This window comes from Salmo salar, chromosome ssa01 (genome assembly GCF_905237065.1).
Source record: "Salmo salar chromosome ssa01, Ssal_v3.1, whole genome shotgun sequence".
In the NCBI taxonomy this organism is placed as follows: domain Eukaryota; kingdom Metazoa; phylum Chordata; class Actinopteri; order Salmoniformes; family Salmonidae; genus Salmo; species Salmo salar.
In genome coordinates, this window is record NC_059442.1 from 161,613,228 (window position 1) to 161,635,660 (window position 22,433).

The following is a 22,433-nucleotide window of genomic DNA, read 5'->3' on the forward strand; positions in this document are numbered from 1 at the left end:
AGTACCTGCATATCTGTCCCCAACTCTGCTGTCTGTGTGCCATCTGTTGCCTGCTCTGCCTAATGACATCATTGTGAAACATTTCCATTAGAATTTCATTTCTTTCTTATGAACATTTTATCAACTAGTCTTTGAGATATTAGGCTACTAGGGTTCTTACTATGCGTTTTGGTGTATTGAAAAATACTCTGATGTCCGTCTTTTATTTTTCTGCCATTTTTCTACCTGGCTGGCTACACACAGTGTGTAGGTTATTTACAGTAGGAGATGGGCTTCTATCATCTTCAATCATTCTATATGGGCTTCGATCTAAAAGGTAGCTAGCAAATGTGAAACGGATTAAAATGACAAGAGTTGACAGCTGTATGAGTTCACCATTTACACAACATATGCTGCAACCTTTTGCAATTTTAATAGTTTGTTTCATATTGGCTGGCTTCCAACAATAGCTGAATTTGCAAAGCTAGCGAGCACCAATTCAGTTTCAGTGGTGTTTGCTATAATCTTTGCTACCCGGGTTAAATAAAGGTGAAATAAAATAAATAAATAAAAGTTCCCTTGCGACAATTTAGCTTTTGCAACGAGACCATTAAATATATTTAAGACAATGGTAGATGAGAGTGTAGTTCTGTTCAGTTTGGACTTCAGTTTATCGCTAACCTTATCACAGGGACTTTGAAGCACTAACTCATCATCTGCATGCTGATTCCATCTTTGACGACGCCACATAAATGGAATAGGTACTAGCTAGCTTAATAGTTAATATTTGTGCGCTAGCTCTGCATATTCAGCTAGTGTGTGTGCGCGCGATTGACTGGATGAACCTCACGGCAGTTACATAGCAAGCTAAGGAACTGGCAGTGGATCAAACCATTGTGAGGCAAAGGGCGGGGGGGTCGCAATCTTTTGAAACTTAAAAACGCGCTATTAAGTGTCTATAATCAGCACAATTGCTTTTATTGCGTATTATTAATATTATTTAAATTACATAGTTATGTTTCAGTGATATATTGGGGGGGACAAATCATATTTTTCCCAGGATGGGGGGGTCGTGTGTCCCCCCGTCCCCCCCGGGATTTCCGCCCCTGTAGTGAGTTGTATCTCCAGACAGAGGAACAGTTATAGTGGTGAGTTGTATCTCCAGAGGATCAGTTATAGTGGTGAGTTGTATCTCCAGAGGAACAGTTATAGTGGTGAGTTGTATCTCCAGAGGAACAGTTATAGTGGTGAGTTGTATCTCACAGAGGATCAGTTATAGTGGTGAGTTGTATCTCCAGAGGAACAGTTATAGTGGTGAGTTGTATCTCCAGAGGAACAGTTATAGTGGTGAGTTGTATCGCCAGAGGAACAGTTATAGTGGTGAGTTGTATCTCCAGAGGAACAGTTATAGTGGTGAGTTGTATCTCCAGACAGAGGATCAGTTATAGAGGTGAGTTGTATCTCCAGACAGAGGGTCAGTTATAGTGGTGTCATGACGTTGGCCTGTGGGTAAGGTTTATGACCCGCCCCCCCCCCCATAAATACCTTTCTCCCTTCCCCTCTCTTTCTGACCCTACTGAAGGACTTGAATAGCCTGTGTTAAATATAGAGAGTCTGGGAACATCAAACAAATGGGGAAAAGGAACCATATTTTGGTAATAAAACCAGTTGGAAATATGCTTGGGAACGTAATGAGTATGGATGTCAGTTCGGTTGTCATCTGAGACATTATGACTGATGACAGGACGACATAAACTGTACCTGAGAAAGTATACACCCTCTAGTTATCAGAGTAACATGGAATTGTTATGCAATTGAAATGTTTGATATTGAAATTGTTTGTTAGGAGATTAAATGTAATTTTAGCTTCCAAATGAGAGAATTGGGTTTTCATAAGGAAAGTGCCCTGCTTGATCAGTGGCCCACCCCTGTGAAGAGACAGGGGTTATAAACGATGAAACACATCCTTCCCCCTCTCCACTATATAAGCCTTTGACGAAAAGATAACCACGTGTTCCAGTACGTGAGGTCTGCAGCCTCTACGTTAGAAGGACACACATGTCAAGTACAGAACTAAGCCAACCTCGGCGTGAGCTTTGGTGGCGAATCGTATGAACTTTGAGCTTATTCACTACAGAAGTGATACTTCCTAGCCGTTGAGTTAGCAGCGGCCGCTGTAGACGTGGGCTAGGAAAGGACGGACGACGGACCTAGTCTAACAACCAGACGAAGATACCACCACGTATCCAATTTACCACCAGAGACATTCTTCCAAGGACAGGAAGATCTGTTGGCCAACCCGGCCAGCATCTACGACCAATCTACCGAAGCGCAGCTCAGAGTAAATATTTATTGCATTTTCCTTTTCCAAATGGGCGGAAATTTAGAATGCATAAGATACTGTATTTACGATAGCATAGCTGCTGTTTCTCTGTTCCTAAATCTTCCCGCTCTTTCATTCAAGCCCAACCCCCTTTCCTTTGTGTAACCAGCCATCATGTATGACATCATTTGTATTCGGTGTATTTGTAATTCTGTGTGATTAGTTTAGGTATTTAGTAAATAAATAATTAAACCCAATTTTGTATTGCTGATTCAACTTGTTAGCCAGGGTTCGTGAAGATAGCCAAGAATTTACAACTTTCATTATGAGACTGAAAATAAGATAAGGGTTAATATTGACTGCTATCGATGTAAAATATGACTAAGTATTTTAAGAGTTTATTCGGAAGATAACGGCTCTATAAACGTTCTTCCGTGCTGCCCCGACTTTCTAGTTAATTACATTTACATGATTAGCTTAATCAGGTAATATTAATTACAGAGAAAGGATTTTATAGGTTAGCATGTCATATCACTTAATACGGCATAGCAAAAGACACGACAGTGGTGAGTTGTATCTCCAGACAGAGGATCAGTTATAGTGGTGAGTTGTATCTCCAGAGGAACAGTTATAGTGGTGAGTTGTATCTCCAGACAGAGGAACAGTTATAGTGGTGAGTTGTATCTCCAGACAGAGGATCAGTTATAGTGGTGAGTTGTATCTCCAGACAGAGGAACCGTTATAGTGGTGAGTTGTATCTCCAGACAGAGGATCAGTTATAGTGGTGAGTTGTATCTCCAGAGGAACAGTTATAGTGGTGAGTTGTATCTCCAGACAGAGGAACCGTTATAGTTGTGAGTTGTATCTCCAGACAGAGGAACCGTTATAGTAGTGAGTTGTATCTCCAGAGGAACAGTTACAGCTGTGTATCTCTAGTGGTGTTTTTACATATTGTATTTTTTATCATGAGCAAAATAAAAAAGAGGAGGAGGACCATGTCTCACCAGTCACTGGTACAGAAACGCTCTACTGTAACTGTTGGGTCCAGTTGAAGCTCGCATCTGCTACAAGACCATGGTGCTTGCCTACGGAGCTGTGAGGGGAACGGCACCTCCGTACCTTCAGGCTCTGATCAGTCCCTACACCCAAAGAAGGGCACTGCGTTCATCCACCTCTGGCCTGCTCGCCTCCCTACCTCTGCGGAAGCACAGTTCCCGCTCAGCCCAGTCAAAACTGTTCGCTGCTCTGGCACCCCAATGGTAGAACAAGCTCCCTCACGACGCCAGGACAGAGGAGTCAATCACCACCTTCCGGAGACACCTGAAACCCCACCTCTTTAAGGAATACCTGGGATAGGATAAAGTAATCCTTCTAACCCTCCCCCCTACCCTCCCCCCCAAAAAATATATAGATGTACTATTGTAAAGTGGTTGTTCCACTGGATATCATAAGGTGAATGCACCAATTTGTAAGTCGCTCTGGATAAGAGCGTCTGCTAAATGACGTAAATGTAAATGTGTCAACAGTACTGCATGTGTAAGTAGGGTGTGTAGGTTGGGGGTGGGATGCAGTGATGTGGGCTGGTGTGTATTTTCTTTTCCCAGTCCGCCCCTGACCAGTGCTGTAGGTAAGACTTACTATTCATCTCAGACTCCCTCCATGCATACTGATCCTGTTGTGTCTCATGTATGTTTAGGCACCACTGTGTAAGCCAGACATAGATATGAGTGAAAGAGGCTAAAGCTGGTGGTCTCATTCACACGAAGTGCGCTGTTGCTCGTCTTCCTCATGACGTGCTTCATCCTCAGTCTGCCGGTGGATGTTGGGTTCTTTGTGGTCAAGTTGAGGAGGGCTCGCATCCCCTGGAGAAAAGAAGGGTAACAAGAAACCAGCACACTAGGATCATCTCATGACTACCTGTTTGCTTACTTTTCCTATTTTGGTTCATCTCCAGTCCTCAACTGAAATTTCACTCCTGTTGGTTTACCTTTTATTTGAATAAGTTGATATTAGTTGAGTTCAACCAAGTTCATATAAAACTGTTATTAAAAAAGAACACAAAACAGCATAATGTTCAGTCCTCAAGGACTGGAGTCGTGCACCCTTATTATGGCTTATACACTGAGTGTTAAAAACATTAAGAACACCTTCCAATCAATTACATTTATTTATAAAGCCATTTTTACATCAGCTGAGGTCACAAAGACACAAACTAATATTGAGTTGTAATGCCTGGGTTCAATTCCTGGGACCAACCATATGTAAAAATGTATTCACGCATGACTGTAAGTTGCTTTGGATAAGTGTCCGCTAAATTGTATATATTATATTTTACTAAAACATTTCTAGCATGGCACAACCTCTTTCCCTCTTAGGTGCATAGTCAATAATGGACCTGACCTCAATTTCCCCCAAAATGCTGTGCTGCAAGATGACACACACTCTAAAGTGCAGTCATGCACAGCAAAAAACGTTGGTAGGGCCTTTTAAAATCCGTTTTTTTTTTGCCTACTTCCATTCCATAAAAATAACAAAAATGTATTTTCGTTGTTCACAATGCTTAAACCACATCAGGGGATGACTTTTGAGGTCTGGGAAAAATTGATGAATCGTATATTTTTTATGTAGTTATCCTTTAATTCAGTGAGCATGCCCTGCACTGTTGTTTGGTTAGCGGGTTTTCTGTCGTGCAGTAAGCTCACATGTGATGTGATTCAGCCGCAATTGGAATATGGGAGTAAAAGGCCAGCCACACTACAGTACTTTTACTGGGGCACCCAGAATCGTTCTTGCTCTAAGCCAATATCTATTCCATATACAGTGATTCACATTGGGGACATTTATTTGACCTTGGAACATGTTTTAAAACCCAAGTTGAATGCAAATGTCACTTAAATATGAACAAATATGAATCACTGTTAATGTTTAACAATTATTTTTAATATATCATGAATGGTTATTGACACTTTTCTACAATTACGCGGGGGGCTTTTATTTTGAACATTTTCGAAATTCCTTGACCCGGAAGTATTTTATTGTGTTGCTGACGAGATGCTAATCGTGTGATGAGTTCACAAATCAAATCCCCACTTCTGCTGCCATTGGACAGCGAAAAACAAGTTAACCTTTATTTATTGTAATTTAAATGAGTTTGTTATAGTTAAGTGTTGGTTTAGATTACATACTGTAGCAACCTTAATCGTTAATTCAAATAATTTAGTTAGGTTCACATCAATTACTAGCTAGCCGAAATTTAGCTAGTTAGCAGGTTCAGCTAATTACAAATCCCCAAGATACAGCTATGTCTCATAGTCACGTCATGAGATTAGTAAATGACAGACAAATATAATAATACTAATTGAATGGAGTTTCCCATCTTTCCATTTACAGTTTCTGGCACAGCACAGAAATGCCCTTATCCAGATGGTGTGACAAAGGCATTTCCTAACAGACCTGCTAACTCTTTTTGTTAAGAGAGGCAATAAGAGAGGCAATAAACCATTCATCCACCAGCTCAGGGACAAGCTACACTATTCACAGATCTGTGTAATGTTCAATGTAATTGCATTGCAGGCTTTTTGAAACTTCATTAATTTTGTATTGTTTTAAAAATGGACAAATAAAAGGAAATAAGTAAATAAGAATTTGTTCTTAACTGACTTGCCTTGTTAAATAAAGGTAAAATAAAAAAGTATTGTAATGACCCTGGGCAGGGTCGTTACATTATGGTTTAAACATGTCTTTAATGTTTATTTGTTTAAGCTGTTAAGGAATTATCACTAAGTGTTAATACCTTTGTGTTTACATCATTAAGCCTTTATGTATGTGCTATGAATGACCGAAGGTGTTTAACTTTATAGTAAGTACAGCGCCATGTGATATAGAGTCTTTATGTATTTGTTATGAAAGACCGAAGGTGTCTCACTTCAAACTAAGTATTACGGGACACTACATGAAGTGTCATTAAATAAGCTATTCATGTAATGCTGATTTAAGGTTCTCTCATGATCCACAGGTTACTCTAGGTTGTGAGAGGTATTTAAATGAGTTGATGGACCTGCAAAGCTTGTGTGTGTGTGTGTGTGTGTGTGTGTGTGTGTGTGTGTGTGTGTGTGTGTGTGTGTGTGTGTGTGTGTGTGTGTCAGAACCAATATGATTTGGAGTAGTCCAACCTGAGACTACTGCACCAGGTATTCCTCTTCTGCTCCCATGCTGGAAACCAGGGCTTGATTACAACCTGTTAGACTGGTGCAAATATTTTGTGGCTGATCTTTTAGCGGGGGAGTGGGTGAATGTCTCAAAGACCTGATTGGGCCCAGCACCGCGCGATAGGGCTCGTTTTTGTTGTGTTTGTGTACTGAGGAACAAGTAACTTGATTTCAGAAGAAAGACACTATCAATTTCTTTAGGTTGGGGGCTTTCATCAAGGTAAGTATTTCTTTATGTAACGTTGTCCCCAGGCTATTGCATACACAAGCCTGGGATATCAACCATTCAAAGTTGGCCTTAGTGGGAGTGACCATAGAATTCTATAGGTGTGACCTTACTGAGTAAAGTATTTGTCATAGTCACTAAACACAGTCAAAAAGTCATAATTATGGCTAAACCCTGCCTATGTCCACAATTTATTTTCTTAAAATTTGATTTGAAACCTAAGCCGAACTAATCAAGGCCAAGTTTGATGCATTGGTCCACCAAACCTTCCGTGTGTTTGGGTGGAAGTGTCTGTGAACGAGATTAGGTGTAATGTACGTGACTAACATGACAACACTTTAGAGCAGAAGTTCTCAAACCTCAATCAATTTTAGTTTTTGCCCTAGCACAAAAAGCCTTTTTATGAGTTGATCATTTGAATCAGCTGTGTAGTGCTAGGGAAAAACAAAAATGTGCACCCCTTTGGGTCCCCAGGACCAGGATTGAGAACCAGTGCTTTAGAGCATATGCCATCCTTCAGCACAACCATAGCCGCGGGAAGTAGGGGTGCTGAGGGTGAAAAATCACAAGAAAAAAAATAAATGATATGAAAACAAATATCACGAAAGTAGGGCCTTTAAAAGTCCTGTATTACCGGACTGAGACAGCCATCTGCAGCACAGGCAACAACCCCCCCCCCCATTGCAGCACCCCCAGACTACTTTCTGCAGCTATGAGCACAACATTTCATCCGTTATAAAGCACATGCTTATATCATAATCGAATTGGTGATTATGTCACACAGTTAGGCTGCAATTAGGAAAACTTTTTTAAGCATGACACGGTTATAAATGCTTTGTAAAACATGTATGTGGTGCTTATGAAGGCATTATGAAGTCTTTATGAAGCGTTTATAAGCTAAACGTAATTAAAAGCAGGACCCACCTGGTCTGTCATGGAAAGAGCAGATGTTCTTAATGTTTTGTACACTCGATTTTTCTATATACAGTATATTGTTTAATTGGATATTTTTAATAACATGTACTGTAATATGGTGGTGAATAATTATGTGCCTACACCAAGCTCATAAGCTGCTGTTATGTAGAATTGTTGTAACATATTTTTTTAAAGTTTATTTTAGCTCTGCAAAACTTGAAAACAATGAGGAATACACTAGTTTCAAGTTTTATTATTTGTATGTACAGGATACACATGGTATACACCGTCCAATGAAATGCTTACTTGAAATATACTCCATAAAGTATTGTAATGGAAAGGAGGGAGATTGATCTGTCAGAAGGTGGAATCGAACCCCCAATGTCTCGGTCCGGAGACCTGCATGCTATCAATGCTCTAAGAAAACGTGCTCCCTTTGGGGAGTTGGTATACTATATAGGTGATTATCATTGTCCAAGTTGCTTAACTCTTATATATAATTGTATTTTCTTTAAACTATAGCCTGGATCCAAATTGAACTGCTGTTTTGCTTTTTCCATTTTAATGACAGTGAAATGGAGCAATTCAAACCATGCCTTATTCAATAAAGCATTCCGATGTTTTGTTCTCCTAATATTACCTAGGCCTTATCTATTTTATAGATATAAATATATTCCGTAAATTAGTAGTTTTGTCAGATTTTTCTATTGGGCCACATTCCTTTTGAATGACAAATATGAACTGTTCTCCTACTTGCATTCTTTAGTTGAATCAGATGTGTCAGCCCTGGACAAGAATAAACATTTGCATCCTGAGGGCCTGTCATGTAAAACAACAACTGTTCTTTTTTGACATGACATTATGTTAATTATTGGAGGTGGCTCGCTAGCCAATGTCTGCTTCATAGCTGCTGTGAAAACACGTATTCAGCCCTTTCAAGTATACAGTCGTGGCCAAAAGTTTTGAAAATGACACAAATATTAATTTCCACAAAGTTTGCTGCTTCAGTGTCTTTAGATATTTTTATCAGATCTTACTATGGAATACTGAAGTATAATTACAAGCATTTCATACAGTAAGTGTCAAAGGCTTTTATTGACAATTACATGAAGTTGATGCAAAGACTCAATATTTGCAGTGTTGACCCTTCTTTTTCAAGACCTCTGCAATCCGCCCTGGCATGCTGTCAATTAACTTCTGGGCCACATCCTGACTGATGGCAGCCCATTCTTGCTTAATCAATGCTTGGAGTTTGTCAGAATTTGTGGGTTTTTGTTTGTCCACCCGCCTCTTGAGGATTGACCAAAGTTCTCAACAGGATTAAGGTCTGGGGAGTTTCCTCGCCATGGACCCAAAATATCGATGTTTTGTTCCCTGAGACACTTAGTTATCACTTTTGCCTTATGGCAAGGTGCTCCATCATGCTGGAATAGGCATTGATCGTCACCAAACTGTTCCTGGATGGTTGGGAGAAGTTGCTCTCGAGGATGTGTTGGTACCATTCTTTATTCATGGCTGTGTTCTTAGGCAAAACTGTGAGTGTGCCCACTCCCTTGGCTGAGAAGCAACCCCACACATGAATGGTCTCAGGATGCTTTACTGTTGGCATGACACAGGACTGATGGTAGCGCTCACCTTGTCTTCTCCGGGCAAGCTTTTTTCCGGATGCCCCAAACAATCAGAAAGGGGATTCATCAGAGAAAATGACTTTACCCCAGTCCTCAGCAGTCCAATCCCTGTACTTGTTGTAGTATATCAGTCTGTCCCTGATGCTTTTCCTGGAGAGAAGTGGCTTCTTTGCTGCCCTTCTTCACACCAGGCCATCCTCCAAAAGTCTTCGCCTCACTGTGCGTGCAGATGCACTCACACCTGCCTGCTGCCATTCCTGAGCCAGCTCTGTACTGGTGGTGCCCCGATCCCGCAGCTGAATCAACTTTAGGAGACGGTCCTGGCGCTTGCTGGACTTTCTTGGGCGCCCTGAAGCCGCCTTCACAACAATTGAACCACTCTCCTTGAAGTTCTACTGACAGCCATATCCTTGCCTGTGAAGCCCTTTTTGTGCAAAGCAATGATGACGGCACGTATTTCCTTGCAGTTAACCATCGTTGACAGAGGAAGAACAGTGATTCCAAGCACCACCCTCCTTTTGAAGCTTCCCGTCTGTTATTCAAAGTCAATCAGCATGACAGAGTGATCTCCAACCTTGTCCTCATCAACACTCACACCTGTGTTAACCTCTATGGGCTAGGTGCGACGCTTGCGTCCCACCTACGTAACAGCCACTTGCAGCCTGTGGCGCGATTTTCAAAACCTTAAAAATCCTATTACTTCAATTTCTCAAACATATGACTATTTTACAGCTATTTAAAGACAAGACTCTCGTTAATCTAACCACACTGTCCGATTTCAAAAAGGCTTTACAACGAAAGCAAAACATTAGATTATGTCAGCAGAGTACCAAGCCAGAAATAATCAGACACCCATTTTTCAAGCCAGCATATAATGTCACCAAAACCCAGAAGACAGCTAAATGCAGCACTCACCTTTGATGATCTTCATCAGATGACAACCCTAGGACATTATGTTATACAATACATGCATGTTTTGTTCAATCAAGTTCATATTTATATCAAAAACCAGCTTTTTACATTAGCATGTGACGTTCAGAACTAGCATACCCCCGCAAACTTCCGGGGAATTCGCTAACATTTTACTAAATTACTCACGATAAACGTTCACAAAAAGCATAACAATTATTTAAAGAATTATAGATACAGACCTCCTCTATGCACTCGATATGTCCGATTTTAAAATAGCTTTTGGTGAAAGCACATTTTGCAATATTCTAAGTACATAGCCCAGGCATCACGGGCTCGCTATTTAGACACCCGGCAAGTTTAGCACTCACCATAATCATATTTACTATTATAAAAGTTTGATTACCTTTTGTTGTCTTCGTCAGAATGCACTCCCAGGACGTCTACTTCAATAACAAATGTTGGTTTGGTCCAAAATAATCCATCGTTATATCCGAATAGCGGCGTTTTGTTCGTGCGTTCCAGACACTATCCGAAATGGTAAAGAAGTGTCGCGGCGCATGGCGCAATTCGTGACAATAAAATTCGAAATATTCCATTACCGTACTTCGAAGCATGTCAACCGCTGTTTAAAATCAATTTTTACGCCATTTTTCTCGTAGAAAAGCGATAATATTCCGACAGGGAATCTCCTTTTCGGCAAACAGAGGAAAAAATCACAAAGGCAGGGGCGGTCGGGTCACGCGCATAAGCCCAGAGTCCCTTGATCGGCCACTTGAGAAAGGCGATAATGTGTTTCAGCCTGGGGCTGGAATGACGACATTCTGTTTTTTCCCGGGCTCTGAGCGCCTATGGACGACGTGGGAAGTGTCACGTTAGAGCAGAGATCCTTAGTAAAAGATAGAGATGGAAAAGAAGTTCAAGAAATGGTCAGACAGGCCACTTCCTGTAAAGGAATCTCTCAGGTTTTGACCTGCCATTTGAGTTCTGTTATACTCACAGACACCATTCAAACAGTTTTAGAAACTTTAGGGTGTTTTCTATCCATATGTAATAAGTATATGCATATTCTAGTTACTGGGTAGGAGTGGTAACCAGATTAAATCGGGTATGTTTTTTATCCAGCCGTGTCAATACTGCCCCCTAGCCCAAACAGGTTAACGAGAGAAGCACTGACATGATGTCAGCTGGTCCTTTTGTGGCAGGGCTGAAATGCAGTGGAAATGTTTTTGGGGGATTCAGTTCATTTGCATGACAAACAGGGACTTTGCAATTAATTGCAATTCATCTGATCACTCTTCATAACATTCTGGAGTATATGCAAATTGCCATCATACAAACTGAGGCAGCAGACTTTGAAAATTAATATTTGTTTTTTTTTGCCACGACTGCAGGCCTAGTTTCACTTTGTTTGTGAGGAGGATGCAGAACTGCACGCAATGTTGTGTTTCAGGTGACAAAGAGCCAGTAGTCAATCAATCAGGGTTGGAACATTTGTGTCGGTGTTTTAAGAATGCTTATTAACAATGCTGTTAGGGTGTAGCCTAATAAAGTGCCTAACAAGTTCTTATACAACTATTGAGATTCTGTAACGGCTGTCTTCTTCGTCAGACGAAACAGAGAAGTCATCGTCTGAGAATGTGGACCAATACGCAGCGGGGGATGTGTTCATCTTTGAATTTAATTAAGCAAGAACACTATACAAAAACAAAACAAGGAAACCGACAGCCAAACAGTCCTGTCAGGTGCAAAACACTAAACAGAAACAATCCCCCACAAAACCCAAAGGAAACACATGCTCCTTATGTGTGACTCCCAATCAACAACAACGAACTTCAGCTGTGCCTGATTGGGAGCCACACAAAGAAATACAAAAACATAGAAAAAGAACATAGAACGCCCACCCAATGTAACACCCTGGCCTAACCAAAATAAAGAACAAAAAACCCCTCTCTATGGCCAGGGCATTACAGTACCCCCCCCCCCCCAAGGTGCGGACTCCGGCCGCAAAACCTGACACTGAAGGGGAGGGTCCGGATGGGCCTTCTTACGGCGGGACGTGGCCTCTGTTCTTCTCAGGTGCGGGACGTGGCCTCTGTTCTACCCTTGGCGTCGCCCTCTTAGGTGGTGCACCTGGCCGCGCCGAAGGTCTGGTGGGCGACCCTGACTTCGTCCGGCTAGCGGGCGACCCTTGTTGCGCCCGGCTGGCGGACGACCCTGGTTGCGCCCGGCTGGCGGGCGGCGATGGCTGCGCCCGACTGGCGGGTGTCCCTTGCTGCGCCGGCTGGCGGGTGGCGATGGCTGCGCCCGACTGGCGGATGACCCTGGCTGCGCCCGGCTGGCGGGCGGCGATGGCTACGCCCGGCTGGCGGACGACCCTGGCTGCGCCCGGCTGATGGGCCATTCTGGCAGATCCGGACAGGCGGGCCACTCTGGCAGATCCGGACAGGCGGGCCACTCTGGCAGATCCGGACAGGCGGGCCACTCTGGCAGATCCGGACAGGCGGGCCACTCTGGCAGATCCGGACAGGCGGCTCCGGACAGGCGGGCCACTCTGGCGGCTCCGGACTGGCGGGCGGCTCTGGCGGCTCCGGACTGGCGGGCGGCTCTGGCGGCTCCTGACTGGCGGGCGGCTCTGGCGGCTCCGGACTGGCGGGCGGCTCTGGCGGCTCCGGACTGGCGGGCGGCTCTGGCGGCTCCGGACTGGCGGGCGGCTCTGGCGGCTCCGGACTGGCGGGCGGCTCTGGCGGCTCCGGACTGACGAGACCCACTGGAGGCCTAGTCCTGGGAGGTGGCACAGGACGGACCAGGATGGGGAGACCCACTGGAGGCCTGGTCCGAGAAGGAGGCACAGGATAAACCAGGCTGGGGAGACCCACTGGAGGCCTGGTCCCAGGAGGAGGCACAGGACTCACCAGGCTGGGGAGACATGCAGGAGGCCTGGATTTGGGCGCAGGCACAGGACTCACCAGGCTGGGAAGACATGCAGGAGGCCTGGTTCTGGGCGCAGGCACAGGACGTGCAGGGCTGGAGAGGTGCACAGGAGGCCTGGTGCGTTGGGCTGGCACAGTCTTCACCAGACGGCTAGCACGCACCTCAGGACGAGTATGGAGAGCTGACTCAGGTGACATCAACTCGAGGACACGCTCCGTAGGGCGAATGTCGTGCCTCATGCACCAACACAGCAGCTCTCTCATATCTCTCTCCTCCAATCTCCCCATCAACTCCTTCACTGTCTCTGCTTCACTCCCTTCGCTCACCACCAACTTCACCCTGACTGGCTCTGGTTCCATCCTCGCATGGCACTTGCGGGGGGCTGGGATGTAGCGCACCGGGCTATGAGCGCGCACTGGAGACACCATGTGCTCCACCGCATAACACGGCGCCTGACCAGTACCACGCCGCTTCCGGTAAGCACGGGGAGTTGGCTCAGGTCTAACGCCTGACTCCGCCAATCTCCCCGTGTGCCCCCCCCCAAATAATTTTTGGGGCTGCCTCTTCACCTCCACCTGCTTCCCCGGCAGGTTGCTGCAATGGTCAAATAGCTGTTCCCAAGTCCAGTCTATTCTTGCCTCCAATACTTCCAGCGACCAGGATGCCATCTCCTCCCGAGCGCGCTGCTTCCTATAGTCCTCCTGGACTTCCATCTGCCCTCTTCTCCGCTGCTTGGTCTTCTTGTGGTGGGTAATTCTGTAAGGGCTGTCGTGAGAGAGAGTAGACCAAGGTGCAGCGGAGTTAGTCTTCATCATTATTTTAATTACAGAAAGAACACTATACAAAACAAAACAAGAAAACCGACAGCCAAACAGTCCTGTCAGGTGCAAAACACTAACAGAAACAATTACCCACAAAACCCAAAGGAAAAACATGCTCCTTATGTGTGACTCCCAATCAGCAACAACGAGCTTCAGCTGTGCCTGATTGGGAGCCACACACGGCCCAAAACAAAGAAATACAAAAACATAGAATAAGGAACATAGAATGCCCCCCCAATGTAACATCCTGGCCTAACCAAAATAAAGAACAAAAACCCCTCTCTATGGCCAGGGCGTTACAGTACCCCCCCCCCAAGGTGCGGACTCTGGCCGCAAAACCTGACACTGACACTCTAAAATGAAAAATGACAACTACAGTAGGTATTGTATATTAAAAAAAATAGAATATATCTGGATATAGCTGTGAAATTTGAATGAACATGAAAAAATAGATACATCTGGACAGTATACAAAGTATGATGTTATTTTACAATTTGCCTAGAATCAACTGCACCCATCACCTAAAATGTTTTATCTTCAAAAACTTAAGCCTATGTAAATGTATCCCGTTATGCAAAATAAGTGTGTTTCTGTATAATTTGTGCTTGTTTCAGCAAACACTAAGTCAGGCAAAACTGTTGTCTGTCATTGTACATTGCAGGTTCCTTTCGTGAGGGCTCCAAAAGTCACTCCAACAAGAGTGAAGGCAGCTGCTTTCAAATATGCAATATTTTTTTCAGCTCCCTCTCTTGCTTCTCTCTCCTTTTTTTGCGTCAGCTCCTTGATTGCTCGATCCAGGGCAATTCCTCCATATTTACCTTTCAGTGCTTCAGTCTCTATCAATGTCTTATTTTCATTCTCTTTCAGAATCCTATCTTTCTCCTCCTCAATCGCTCTCTCAGCCTCTTGGAACATTTTGTTGGTGTAGTAGTGCTGTCTTCCATCCATTATGGTCATGTTGTTGATCTTCTCAAGCAGCTCAGAGACCTGAGAGCGATTATTGCGGTCTCTGTTGTTGAAGGCATGATATCTCCCATGGCATGCTCCAAAGACCAAGGTTTTTAAATCTGCACTAACTTCACTTCCCATAATGAATGATTTAATACTTTCTCCCTGTAGATCATCTTCACGAGTGAAAAGCACGATGGTGTACTTTTCTGCCTCTTTGCCAAAGATCTGCTGGAGGATGTTCACCGCCTCTTTCTCCTCGTCTGTGAATCTACCCAGCTGGATCACAATCAGGAACGCATGGGGACCAGGAGCAGAGAAAGTGATGCACTTTTTGATCTCGTTCACTATCTCCTCTTGGGTAGATTTGGTGTCGAACAAGCCTGGAGTGTCGATGACAGCAATTTTTTGCCCATCCATGTCCTTTTTGTTTTTGTCACACGCCAATGTCACAGAGGAGGAAGATAACTTAGACATAAATGCGCTTTCTCCCAGGATGGTGTTTCCTACTGCACTTTTCCCAACTCCAGTCTTCCCAACCAAAACAATCCTCAGCTCATCTTTTTGGTTTGGCTGCTCTGTTGGGTGACAAAGACAAGTTCTTCACTATTGGCACAGATTTGCATGTTTGCAATGTTTACACCTTTTCAAGATTTCGATCAATTGGCATTGTCCTTTTGGCTACGGTATATTTTATTGACCATAGATTCATGTGATGTTACTTTGAGTCATATTATTCTTCTGATATTCCAGGTAGAGCCCGCTCAATCACATGACATGTCCAATCAAATAATTGTGAGCCTCACAATATCAAGCTCAATACATATGCAGAAAAACAAATGTGCAGGAAACTAAGAGACCTGTGCTAATTAAACATGCAGCTGATGGTGTCCTTTTTACCCCGACACATTTACTTAGAAAAAAGAGAAAAACAATGAAAAGCTGTCAACTGGGTACTGGCTTGTGTTTCAGTTAAGGTTGTTATTTATTAATAAACAAAATAATCAACTTGAATGTTTCACTTAAGAGGGTAATCATTTCCTGTTTGTGGACAGCACCCTCATAAGAAAAAAAGAAAAAATATTTACAGATATTGACAATGCACAGAGATCCTATTATGAACGGATGTAATTGTTGATGAACAGTGAGTGTCTCTGTATTTATTATTGATTGTGTCAACCACAAAAGAAGATCTGGCATTTCACAATAAAGTAATTTGAATTTAGCTAAATTGGATATACTTAATATACTGTATGTTTGACAGCAGTATTTCTACATGTTTACTGTTAGTTGAATGAAAAGTTAGTATAAAGGAGCATACTTTGTGTACATTGACCCGTTTAACGATAACTGAACAAAATATATAAAGTATTATTGCATTGACCTGATGGGTTTGCACTACAGTAGTCTACGATATTATTACATTTAACTTCCTTTCATACAAGTATCATATATACAACAAGAACGTTAATATACTATTAACTGAGTGTACTTACCTATCTGATTATCCAGGGAACTCATGTTTGAGCTGTGCCGTCTGTCATGTGCTGTGTTTGTTTGATTTTAAAGTGATCTAACGAATCATTACTGTCTCTATAGCCTTATGTGATGGGCGGGCTCTAGCCATGAGGGCCCTAAACACATTTTGGTTGGATGATTGCATGTTGCAACTCAGCGTAAAACACCTCCCCTCAGAGGGGTTGGGTTAAATGGGGATGACTCATTTCAGTTGAATGCATTCAGTTGTGTAACTGACTAGGTATCCCCTGCCTCCTCCCTCCTTTCTAACAGCCTACAGAATTTCAATAGGCCTAATCAATAATCAGTTTCAATAGGCTTGTCAATTTCATTTTGCCAAAAAACTATTTAATCCAATGGTTCATTTCATTTCAAGAGTCTTAAACATGTCTGTGTTTCTATAACTGTTATTTGTTTAATACTAAACTATGATTACATTATTTGAGTTATGATTCTGATAGGGAACTACACATATGGAGTTGTGAAAACAGTGAGTTTTGATACTCTACATACAATCAATCCTGTGGGGCTTTTCCAAATGAGACGTTTGAAGTAAATCATGTTAGTTGACTTTCTCTTATGTACGTAACCTCCTTTCCCTCTTTTTGGGGGGTTTATTTATTTGCCATTATTAAACCTTTATTTTATCAAGTAGATTATCGAGAGCACATTTATTTTTTGTTTGTTGCACATTAAATTCAAACCTATTGTATGTTTTGTAAAGTATATAAAGTATGATATTATTTTACAATTAGCCTAGAATCAACTGCACCCAGCACCTAAAATGTTTTATCTTCAAAAACTTCAGCTTATGTAAATGTTACATGTCGAGCGTACATACCAGAACTCCAGTGCTCCCCCACAGCCCGGTTTATCCTGTGCCTCCTCCTCGGTCCAGGCCTCCAGTGGGTCTCCCCATCCTGGTCCGTCCTGTGCCTCCTCCTAGGACCAGGCCACCAGTGGGTCTCCCCATCCTGGTCCGTCCTGTGCCACCTCCCAGGACTAGGCCTCCAGTGGGCCTCCCCATCCTGGTCCGTCCTGTGCCACCTCCCAGGACTAGGCCTCCAGTGGGTCTCGCTAGTCCGGAGCCGCCAGAGCTGCCCGCCAGTCCGGAGCCGCCAGAGCCGCCCGCCAGTCCGGAACCACCAGAGCCGCCCGCCAGTCCGAAGCCGCCGGAGCCGCCTGCCTGTCCGGAGCCGCCGGATCCGCCCGCCTGTCCGGAGCCGCCAGAGCCGCCCGCCTGTCCCGGAGCCGCCAGAGCTGCCCGCCTGTCCGGAGCCGCCAGAGCCGCCCGCCTGTCCGGAGCAGTCAGAGCCGCCCGCCAGCCCGGTGAGTCCTGTGCCTACGCCTAGGGCCAGGCCTCTAACATGTCTCCTCAGCCTGGTGAATCCTGGGTCAGTGCCGCCGGAGCCGCCAGGGACGCCCGCCAGCCGGGCGCAGCCAGGTACGCCCGCCAGCCGGGCACAGTCTTCGCCGCCCGCCAGCCGGGCGCAGCCATCTCCGCCCGCCAGCCAGGCGCAACCAGGGTCGCCCGCCAGCCGGGCGCAACCATCACCGCCCGCCAGCCGGGCGCAACCAGGTTCGCCCGCCAGCTGGGCGCAGCCATCACCGCCCGCCAGCCGGGCGCAGCCATCGCCACCCGCCAGCCGGGCGCAGCCATCGCCGCCCGCCAGCGGGCGCAGTCATGGTCGCCCACCAGACCTTCGGCGCGGCCAGGTGCGCCACCTAAGAGGGCGACGCCGAGGGTGGAGCAGAGGCCACGTCCCGCACCTGAGCCGCCGCCGTAAGAAGGCCCATCCGGACCCTCCCCTTCAGTGTCAGGTTTTGCGGCCGGAGTCCGCACCTTGGGGGGGGGGTACTGTAACGCCCTGGCCATAGAGAGGGGTTTTTTGTTCTTTATTTTGGTTAGGCCAGGGTGTTACATTGGGTGGGCGTTCTATGGTCTTTTTCTAGGTTTTTTGTATTTCTTTGTTTTGGGCCGTGTGTGGCTCCCAATCAGGCACAGCTGAAGTTCGTTGTTGTTGATTGGGAGTCACACATAAGGAGCATGTTTTTCCTTTGGGTTTTGTGGGGGATTGTTTTCTGTGGTGTTCATTTTGGGACCAGACAGGACTGTTTGCTGTCGTTTCTTTTCGTGTTTTGTATAGAGTGTTTATGTTCATTAAAATCGTTAATAATGAATACACATCCTCTGCTGCACCTTGGTCTAATTCTAACGACAGGCGTTACACGAAGATGGAGTTGGAGGTGTGAAGGCACTGGTTAGAGGTGGCAGAACGTCCCTTCCTAGTGTGGACTGATCACAAGGACCTGGAATATCTCCGCACTGCCAAGCGCCTCAACTCTAGGCAAGCTCGATGGGCCCTGGACATACCTGGTCATCCCTACTGCCTCTGATCTGGTGAACTCACTAAACACAAATGTAAATTATGTCTGAGTGTTGGAGTGTGCCCCTGGCTAAATCCCAAAAAGAAAATGATGCCGTCTGGTTTGCTTAATATAAGGAATATGAAATGATTTTTACTTTTGATACTTAAGTACATTTGACCAATTATATTTACTTTTGAAACTTGAGAAGATTTAAAACCAAATACTTTAAGAATTTTACTCAAGTAGTATTTTACTGGGTGACTTTCACTTTTACTTGAGTCATTTTCTATTAACATATCCTTACTTTTAGTCAAGTGTGACAATTGAGTACTTTTTCCACCACTGTGCACCGTTTGTCACCGTTGTAGTGCAATTGATGTATTGCTTAGTGTTGTGTAGTGTCTTTGCTGGCCAGGATTTACATGCTAAAATCGCCGCTGATCCTGAGGGCCTGTCATGCAAAACAGCAACTGTCATTATTTGGCATGACATTATGTTAATTATTGGAGGTGGCTAGCTAGCCAATGTCTGCTTCATAGCTGCTGTGAAAACACGTATTCAGCCCTTTCAAGCATCGGCCTAGTTTCACTCTGTTTGTGAGGAGGCCTAGTTTCATTCTGTTTGTGAGGAGGCCTCGTTTCACTCTGTTTGTGAGGAGGCCTCGTTTCACTCTGTTTGTGAGGAGGCCTAGTTTCACTCTGTTTGTGAGGAGGCCTAGTTTCATTCTGTTAGTGAGGAGGCCTCGTTTCACTCTGTTTGTGAGGAGGCCTCGTTTCACTCTGTTTGTGAGGAGGCCTCGTTTCACTCTGTTTGTGAGGAGGCCTCGTTTCACTCTGTTTGTGAGGAGGCCTCGTTTCACTCTGTTTGTGAGGAGGCCTCGTTTCACTCTGTTTGTGAGGAGGCCTCGTTTCACTCTGTTTGTGAGGAGGCCTCGTTTCACTCTGTTTGTGAGGAGGCCTCGTTTCACTCTGTTTGTGAGGAGGCCTCGTTTCACTCTGTTTGTGAGGAGGCCTAGTTTCACTCTGTTTGTGAGGAGGATGCAGGTGGTTTCAGGTGGCAAAGAGCCAGTAGTCAATCATTCAGGGTTGGAACATTTGTGTCGGTGTTTTAAGAATGCTTATTAACAATGCTGTTAGGGTGTAGCCTAATAAAGTGCCTAACAAGTTCTTATACAACTATTGAGATTCATCCAAGGATATCGGCCACACCCTAACAGAAGAAACATTTTCTCATGAAATCATTTGACACATAGTTAGAGAATAGGACTCTTGTAAACACATTTTACTATGATATGTTTTACTACTATATACAATATTGATCTTTATACTTTAACCTACCTCTCAGACAAGTGCTATATAAGCCCACATGGCATGACTTTCAACAGTCGCAGATAAAGTAGCTGGAGCATATGAAGGCACATTTTCAGCAATACTATTATAACAGGGCCAAGATTTCCTTCGCTGCGTTTACACAGGCAGCCCAATTCTGATCTTGAAATTAATTAATTGGTCTTTTAACCATTTAGATCAACTCTGAAAAATATCAGATGTAAAAAAAAAAAAAATCTAAAAAGAAATGAGTGGAAAAAATATCAGAATTGCCTGTGTAAACGGTTACATGGTATTATGGAAAATGTGTTTTGTTATATTGGCCGTCACTAGTTATCACAACCACAAAATCTTAAACCTGCCTATTTCTACAAATGATCTTCTTTAAATGTGATTATAACACTAACCTTAACCACACTGCTAACCTTAACCGCAATGCTATCCTTTTGCCTAAACTTAAATTAAGACCAAAAGGCTATTTTTAGTTTTGGTGAACTTTTTACGATTATAGCCAATATGGACTTTGTGGCTGTGGTAACTAGTGGAAACCCGGTTCTTGACTATGTCTACTTTCTTCCCGGGCTAAAGAGGTGATTGCGCACACCTTTAAATGGGGAGCACGGTGCATTCTGGGCGCGAGCCCTATCAGGGAGAGGTAACTGCTGGACTCCAAGCTGCGGTGCCAGTGCACGGGGGATTTTACAGTATTGTTGTTGAGTGTATTGTTACATTTATTAAAGTAAGAGCAAAAATGGTTTGTGTTTAGATGTGGCATCTTGGAGCAATGCCAGGTACTGCACAACATTTCATTGTTCGTATTTGTTATTTTGAAAGGGGGAAACTTGATATTCTATAATGTACTCAGGCCTCCCTTATGACTAGTTGTACTTGTTGTAGTTAACTTGGTAGCTTGGTGTGGCCCATTACTGTTTGCTGTGCTGCTCTTTAGTTACCTTTGTGATGTTATCATATTGTGCCTTTCACTACATTATATCTTAAACAGAGTGCTGTGTCCTACAACTTAAGGGCAATAATTGTCTACTGTAATCTAGAATACATTATGAACAATGGAATGTTTCATGCTTCCCCCTGCTTGAACTATTGACATTGTAATGACACTGTAGTAAACAATATGATCTGTGATCTGTTTACTTACCATGATACCATGATACCCAACACAGTTGAAGTCTGGCCTATCTGAAAACAATCTGTTTGTTACACTATCAATTAGAAGTTTTCTTCTATATTCTACTTTGACGTGAAGGATTTTAATCTTGCATCAAATTTGGGCATATAACTTTATTGTTTGTTAGCCTAGCAACCGATCAAAAAATCCAGTCAACTTGTATTTGCATTTCACCTTTTAACAAATGCATTTGTCCAATTACAGTATGCTTAAACTCTGCCCAAAACTCCCAACAGCAAACCACTGGTCATAGTGGCAATGTAAATGTTTTGCATCATAACTACTGTGTAAAGACAGACCAAGGACAGGCCAGCAACCTGAGGCCAGCAACCTGAGGCCAGCAACCTGAGGCCAGCAACGCACATAATACCTCCTAATGAACTACTTGAACATTGTTTTCTTTTAGGGCATGGACTGGTATGTTCAGATTAAATTACAGCATAGTTTCACTCTGGTTATGAGGAGGATGTGGAGCTGAACCCAATGCAGGGTTTCAGATGGCAAAGAGCGAATAGTTACAGTCACTGGTGGTTTAGACAAGCCATCACTCTCAACACCCATGTCTCTCAATGCCCCAAGACACTTCAACTAGTTTGAACTTGGGTGTAGGTCTTTTAACAATGCCTGTTATGCATCTTGGCTGCAGGTATTTTATTAGGCTACTCACCCTAACCTATCCACATTGGAACGTTCTTATCTTTAAAGCTAGAATCATATTCACAATAGAAGCCCAGATTATGTTTGCAAAGTAGCAATACATGCACATCGGTATGACCTCACTTGTTTTTCTTGTGACAACAGACCTTATGAAAACCATACAATAGCTTATATGCATAATATCCAGCAATAATAACCCAGACTTTCTAAATCAGTTTTTGCATGTTTATATTGTTTTATTAATATTCTTCAAACACAACCTGTCACCCATTCTCTTAACATTCAATAAGAAATGTTCTAAAAATTCAAAAAGAGTAAACCTAGGTGTATAATTGTAGTATTCATTTCATTTGGCACTCACAGATGTGGGAAATTCTGTCCCATCCAACCAACCTCTCATTATTTCCTAATTATTTTTCTTATGATGACCAATAGAGTCAGTCCTACTCCCGCTGTGAAAATAATGTTGTTTGATGTCACCAT

General features: G+C 43.7%; 1 protein-coding gene across 1 annotated transcript; it reads right to left on the bottom strand.

The window, feature by feature from the left end:
• Positions 1-14,208: 14,208 nt before the first annotated feature.
• On the bottom strand, positions 14,209-16,489 carry LOC106571108 (GTPase IMAP family member 7). The gene is made up of 2 exons (XM_014143791.2): positions 16,388-16,489; positions 14,209-15,469 (listed from the first exon to the last, which is right to left on the bottom strand). Exons 1-2 carry the CDS (start codon positions 16,410-16,412, stop codon positions 14,589-14,591), a joined length of 906 nt encoding a protein of 301 aa, XP_013999266.2. The 5' UTR covers positions 16,413-16,489; the 3' UTR covers positions 14,209-14,588.
• Between the last annotated feature and the right edge of the window lie 5,944 nt (positions 16,490-22,433).